At 33.6% G+C, this 6,735-nt stretch overlaps 1 protein-coding gene across 1 annotated transcript; it reads left to right on the plus strand.

The window, feature by feature from the left end:
* The first annotated feature begins 5,456 nt into the window (after window positions 1–5,456).
* On the plus strand, window positions 5,457–6,379 carry LOC120192894 (putative homeobox-leucine zipper protein ATHB-51). The gene is made up of 3 exons (XM_039195585.1): window positions 5,457–5,547; window positions 5,636–5,976; window positions 6,104–6,379. The coding sequence occupies exons 1-3, from the start codon at window positions 5,457–5,459 to the stop codon at window positions 6,341–6,343; spliced, it is 672 nt and encodes a 223-aa protein (XP_039051516.1). The 3' UTR covers window positions 6,344–6,379.
* The last annotated feature ends 356 nt before the right edge of the window (window positions 6,380–6,735 follow it).

Consider the following 6,735-nt stretch of genomic DNA (forward strand, 5'->3'; position numbering starts at 1 on the left):
ACTGCTGCAATTGTTCCCCTGCTGCGTGATGATGTTGCTGTAAACTGAAGCATACTTTAGTTTTCTTCCCTTAATTATTAAAAAACACACACAATGAATTAATGATTTAAACTACCACAAACATATATAGAAGGTTAAATAAGAACATTTAACATACATCTCTAGTATCACTGTTTTTTCATACTACATGCTTGTTTCCACGTCTCAGAGATGCTCATGAAATGAACATAAATATACAAAACTTTTAACATATGACTCAATCGCATATGTTTTATTTATTTTTCTCAAATATCTCAAACATGTTTATATATCTCATCAATGATTTATTGACACTTTTGTTCAAGATAAAAAATAATATAATTATAAACATAAAATGATATCACCTTGAGAAGACTTGTATAGTTTAAACATGTCCATATCAAAATTTGGCATAAGCTAACTGTTACATACCAATCATATTCTATGAATGGAGTTAATTCAACACCTTTCTCTTATCTCTCCGATAAACCCCTTAAGGGCTCAATCACCTCAAAAAGAAGAAAAAAAGTGTACTCAATCCTATGGTCTCAAGAGAACTATTGGATGATAGATCTATGTTTATGTATACAAACATTGATTTTGATGCATATTTTAAGATTTTCATTTTCATGATTACAATCTTTAACACATTCAAATAACATGCATTCGTAATCAGATTAATGCACTAATGAATCTCATTGAGTGATATTCTTAAGAAAATTCTTGAACTACCAGCTGTAATGTCTTACTTTATGCTCATATTATTGAGATAATAATTATTCCCATTTATCAATTGGTTTTTTATGTAGCTTAGCATTTAGGTATGGATCCACAATGGGCGTTGCCGTCCTAAAGTTGTTGTGATTTCTCAAACCATCGCCCATTAATTAGTTTCAATAGGTTCAAAGAGTAGCTTCGGGATCCAAATGTCTACAAAGTTGGCCTACATTTTGAACCGCTGCCACTCTCGCATCTTTGTGTAACCTATGCAGTTCTCCCTTGGAACCAGCCAACCTATATGCTCTTAGTCTAAATCTTGTATTTGATTTTTTTTTAAAGATGATAATGATTCTGTGACAAGTTATATCAGAGTGATCATTCGATTGATTTTACATTGAACATCCTAATAAATGGAATAGATAGAATGAATAATCATAACGATGGTCTGTGATGAAGATGTCACAGATTGAGTTAGAGATAATATTACATCTTGGAGAGGTGAAAGACATTAATCGCACATCATAAAGGGGAAAAAAGAGATTCTTGAGTTTATAAGTGGAGACGCATCCTATCAAATATGTCTTTTGAAAAGAGAATAATAATTTAAGATATGATCAAAATTTGAATTAATAGTTTGTCGTGTTTAAGTAATATAATCATATTTAAATCATTACACGTCAATGAATCTGGTTTTATGAATCTTTTGCGTGTGCATATAATAATCATAGTTGTATTTTTAAATTAATTTGCCATTTTGTGTTATATAATAGTATCTCTTAGGAATCTATGTACTTTCCTTGCTATTATGGTTTCTAGATTTCTCTTTCAAAGGTCAAGCTGTTTTCATCATTTTTTTTTGTATTTGATTAGTATTTATGCAATTCAAATTTGGTAAATGATAAAGATGTATTTTTAAGGAATATATTTATATTTTTAAAGTTTTCATTAAGAATTGTTGTATGAATTTAAATAATAAAATTAATGGGTTTGAAGAATTTTATAGAATTTTTTTTGTCTAATAATAATTCAATTTCTGACTATTTATTAAATTAATTTTTTAAAAGATTAAATTAAATATTTATTAGATTTATGTTAACTTTGAAGTTAAAAAAATAATTTTTTCTTAGTGTCTACTCGTGATTCTGTCTTAGGAAGTATTTGAAGAAAATTAAATATTCACAAGTAATAAATGATGGAAGCATGTTATATCAGAGTAGGAAATTGTTCACTCTAAAATCTAATTTTTTTATTAATTACATCAATTTTAAAATTTTATTTGTGAAACTCATATAAAAAAAATTATATTAACACATATATTTAAAAATATTTCTGATTCCACCCTCGTAAACAATATTTTGCACGTCCTGTTATACGACAGAAACAAGCAAAAATATATAATCTTTAATCGTTCTTCAGACCATGAACACATCTACTCCAACCCTACATTCGTGAACCGTTAGAGATGTTTGTCTATTCGGTCTGAATCGATTGAACCCAATAGAGGATGAATGTATGGGCTTCAAAAAATGGTGAAAATATCAGTATTTGAATGGGTTTTATAAATGCTTGTGTCAGTAAAAAAACAGGATGAAGGAAATCACCAGTCTCAGACTGAGATGTTTGCAGAAGTTTGATAACGAAATGAGGAAAACGGAAGCAAGCAATGTTGATAGTGTGGTGGATGATAAAAGCTTTGTGGGGGTGTGTGTATGGGGGGGGGGGGGAGCTGCAACGCTTTAAATTGGATGTACCCTCTAAAGTAAAGACCTTTTTTAGCCTATTCCCCATTAGCCTGCTGCCATCTTTCCTGTTCATGCAAGAAAAACCCCACTTTACTTTGAGGTTAAAAGCTTAACTTTCACTTCCAATAACATGTACAACGACAAGGATAACGCATTTAATTATTAATAAAGTAAAACCCTCAAAATACTAAAATCCCCAAACAATGCGGACCAATTTGAAATTAAAATCTTTGGCATCCGACCGTTGGGGTTGGTTCAAGTTGTAAGCAACTTGATATCACTAAAGCAATGTCTCGGGTTCGAGTTATTGTATATGCAGAAAATCCCCATTAGGAGAATCACCCACCAAAGGTAAGGGTGTGATGCAGGTTGGTCTGGATTAGTCAAAACGAAACCTTGAAATCGGCAGGGCAACCAAACAAAATATTTGGATCCATATTTTATGTTGAATCAAATGTTTACTAATACAGGATTTCAATTTTGCGTGTGTTAATTTGTTAAATAAATATTTGACAAGTAATAATAGTAATATAGGGTTTAGGGTGTGAGTTAGGATATAGGGAATAGGATTGTAGGGTTGAGTTGGAGTTAATATTTAGGATTAGGATTAGTATTTTAGATTTAGGTTGGAATTTTGTGTTTTGATTAGGGTATTTATAAATGTCTAATATTATTGATGACACCTGTAGCATAGTTTTATTGGATGTTTCTTCTAAGATTAATGTAATTTAAACCCTAAAAATATAAAACTTTGTGGAAAAAAGAAGCAAAGGATGTGGGCCAAAATGAAATTAAATATATTTATGGTGAATCAAATCATTAACAACCAAGAATTTCAATTCTGTCTGTCCATTGGCGCACATCTTTATTGTATATATTTCCAAATTCAATTCCGATTTTGTTTGCTTCCTTGCTTGCAAAAGCCATAAATTCACAATGTTGATGAGAATTGGGTTCGTCTTTAATGTCGGAAACTCTTCATAAATGTCCCTTTGATTCACATGTGTAATCCAAAACCTAAAAAAAAAGGGTGTTTCTAAATGGTTTTATCCAACCGATAAACAAACAAAACCCAGAAATTTCTCCTGTTCACTCAAGTTCAATGCGAAGAGCAAATAATGAATTACCACGAAAGTTCAAAGAGACACAAGCATGACATTTTGGGAGAAGATAAAACTGTACAAGTTCATTAGGAGGAACTGCAAGTTTCTTGCCATTTAAAGAAGCAAAAAGGACTGAACATGACAACGTGTAAAGCACCAATCCACATGCTTTGTTTTGTACTACATAATTTATTTTTTAAAACCAAATCTTTTTTTCTGTTTAGGGTTGTTATTTTGAGTATGAGGTGTTGTTGTCATCTTGTTAGGATAAAAGTAAAATAAATATTTACTTTACATAGTAATTAACGGAGAAGAAGAAAGGAAGAGAGGCAGTAACTTCTGTCTTGTGTCTCATCTCTTTCAGTATTCCGGGTTCAATATATAGTAATAATATATATCTGTTATCGGTCCTTACCGTTAGCTTCCTTCTTCACGTTTGCTGTTATGGCAAAGATACTCTCTGTGCAATCTGCATGAACTGATGACAAACTCATCCGTACATAAGCAGTAGAATGGCAGATTTCTAGAATCATTTTTCAATATTAATAATATGGGCAAAGTACACAAATGATCCCTAATAACAATAATGCTTTGTTGAGCCTCGATCATTAAAAGTTACAAAATGATTCCCGACTATAGGACGTTACTTTGTCGAGTCACCTGACTATTATATGTTCAAAACTCGTCATTTTCCGTTAAAAGATTGACGACAATCTAAGCTGGCTGTTTAACTCATTAATTGAAATATGATAAAATTTGATCCTATAATCTCAAACGACTATCATATCTTGATTACATAACGTCCAGCTCAGACGATCGTTAATTTTTTAACAAAAAGGACGAGTTTGAAAGATATGAATAGTCAGATGATTATTTTGTAACTTTTAATAGTCGAATGACTCAACAAAGCAACACCCTATAGTTGGAGGATCATTTTGTAACTTTTAATAGTCGAGAGACTTAACAAAATAATATCGTATAATCAGGGACCAAATTTTATACTTTACCCTAATAATATTTGTAATAGAAACGAAAGTTTCCTTTGTTTTAAAAGGAGGTATAGGGGAGGTGAAAACAATAGGATGGGGCTCAATTTATTTGGTTTAAGACTTGTGTACTGATTTTATGCCACCACCTCCTCTATCTCGAGGTCGCTTCCTATGGTGCAATTTGGCCTCACCTATGCCTCATTTTTTCAGTATTTTCCTCTCTTTTTCTAATGGAATAACGTGAGGAGATGGATATTTTGTGGTTTTTAATTCTAATCATAATCAAGAATTAAAATAGTAATATGCTATTAATATTATTTAAAGTTATTATTATACAACTACGATAAATGTAACGATAATAATATCTATTATATTTGTAATGACGATATATACAGTATAACTGAGCTTCAATTAAAATGGGTGTCATAATATTTATTGTGTGGGGTTGTAGAGAGGGTGAGTGTGGTCAGGTAAGGACGAGGCGTGAGAGAAATGAAGGGCATAATGCCAGTTTTGATGGAGGCAGGTTTACGGGACCAGATGGCGACCTATCCTATGATTCTACGTTTCCATTTCTCTCTTTATCTCCATTTTTATTTTACTTGTTCTAAATAGCCGACAACAGTTCAGCTCTTCCCCCGCCTTTAAATTCACACATTAACCACATTGTTTGCATGCACCCCAAAAGCCAAGTAAACCCCAACCTTCTTTCGTCTTCTTCTCTCACGTAATTCACTTTGTTGCACCCCAAAAGACAGTTTTTCTACAAACACCCTCTGCTAACTCTCATTTTCCACGCTTCTTTTGGTCTCCTCTGGGAACAACTACTGATAAATTTGGTTTCGATTTGAAGAGGAAAGAAGACAAAGCAAAAGTGCAGAGAAATGGATTGGAATAGCACTTTTCGACCCTTTGTTTCTCGACCCGAACCTTCTCTAAACTTCCTCTATAACTACAATTACGATCAGTATCAAGGTAATATATCTTTATCTGGACAAACAAACAAGTAGTGAGTTCAACTTCTATACCTTTTATTTGTTGATCGTCCCCTTTTTTTTGTAAGGTATGGAGATGAAGCATCAAGGATTTGTCGCAGAGGTGGGGAATGGACTGGTTCCAGGTTTGAAGAACAGCTTTAGCATCGGCAGCAATCAAGATAAGAAGAAGCGTTTAACGAGTGATCAGTTGGATTCGTTGGAGAGGAGTTTCCAGGAAGAGATTAAATTGGATCCCGACAGGAAAATGAAGCTTTCCAGGGAACTTGGACTTCAACCCAGACAAATTGCTGTCTGGTTCCAAAACAGGCGTGCTAGATGGAAATCTAAGCAGCTCGAGCGATTATATGATACGCTTAAACAAGAGTACGATGTTGTCTACAGGGAGAAACAGAAGCTTCAAGATGAGGTTACCATATACATATCTTTTTATATGGATGTTTATTTGGTGCCCAGTTTTATAAACGAATATATACTCTTTTTTATCTCTATTCTGAGGCCTAACCCTACTTGTGAATTTTGAATCCTTTATGCAGGTGATGAAACTGAAAGGTATGATGAGGGAACAGGCGACGAGAAACCAAGTGTCCACAGTGTACACGGAAATCTCCGGCGAAGAAACGGTGGAAAGCACCTCAATCCGGAGCTCAAACAAGCCGAGGATGGCCGGAAACCCCCAGCATCCGATGGCCGAATGCAACTACGTTTTCAATGTGGAGGAGTATAACCCAGTTTCATCTCCCTACTGGGGTGTTCAACTGCCTTCTTATCCCTAATAAACTACGTAATCTTAGAGTTTGCTTAGATATTCAGCTTAGGTCTTTTAGTTTGTAGTAAGATTCAGAAAGATGTAGTGATGTTCTGGTTGAAGAAGCCTTTGTTGGGGAATATTGACATGGCGTTAATGACTGATATATATATATATATGTTTAACAAGTCATAGGGTGCATCAATGAGTATTGGAGAGCTTGAAAAACTTTTTGCATGAATAAGGCTGAGTTTTCTGTTCCCGTCTCCCCCCTCGTTTTTGATGCTATTGTTGGAAATCTGAAGGAATGCTTTAGAGCCACTTAAAATGACTGTTTAATGGAATAAGTTTAGAAAGGCGAAGCTGTTATCAGCTGCTTTAGGACAAAACACAAAAGAGACAAGTATGCATGTCCACCAG

The sequence above is a fragment of the Hibiscus syriacus genome, unplaced genomic scaffold, assembly GCF_006381635.1.
Source record: "Hibiscus syriacus cultivar Baekdansim isolate YM2019G1 unplaced genomic scaffold, ASM638163v2 tig00116983_pilon, whole genome shotgun sequence".
In the NCBI taxonomy this organism is placed as follows: domain Eukaryota; kingdom Viridiplantae; phylum Streptophyta; class Magnoliopsida; order Malvales; family Malvaceae; genus Hibiscus; species Hibiscus syriacus.

What these genes read in the sequence shown, in the direction of transcription:
- LOC120192894 (XM_039195585.1), top strand. Translation starts at nt 5,457, where the DNA reads ATGGATTGGAATAGCACTTTTCGACCCTTTGTTTCTCGACCCGAACCT. An exon ending in CAATTACGATCAGTATCAAG is followed by an intron (nt 5,548 to 5,635) that starts GTAATATATCTT and finishes TTTTTTTGTAAG; the next exon opens with GTATGGAGATGAAGCATCAA. An exon ending in AACAGAAGCTTCAAGATGAG is followed by an intron (nt 5,977 to 6,103) that starts GTTACCATATAC and finishes TCCTTTATGCAG; the next exon opens with GTGATGAAACTGAAAGGTAT.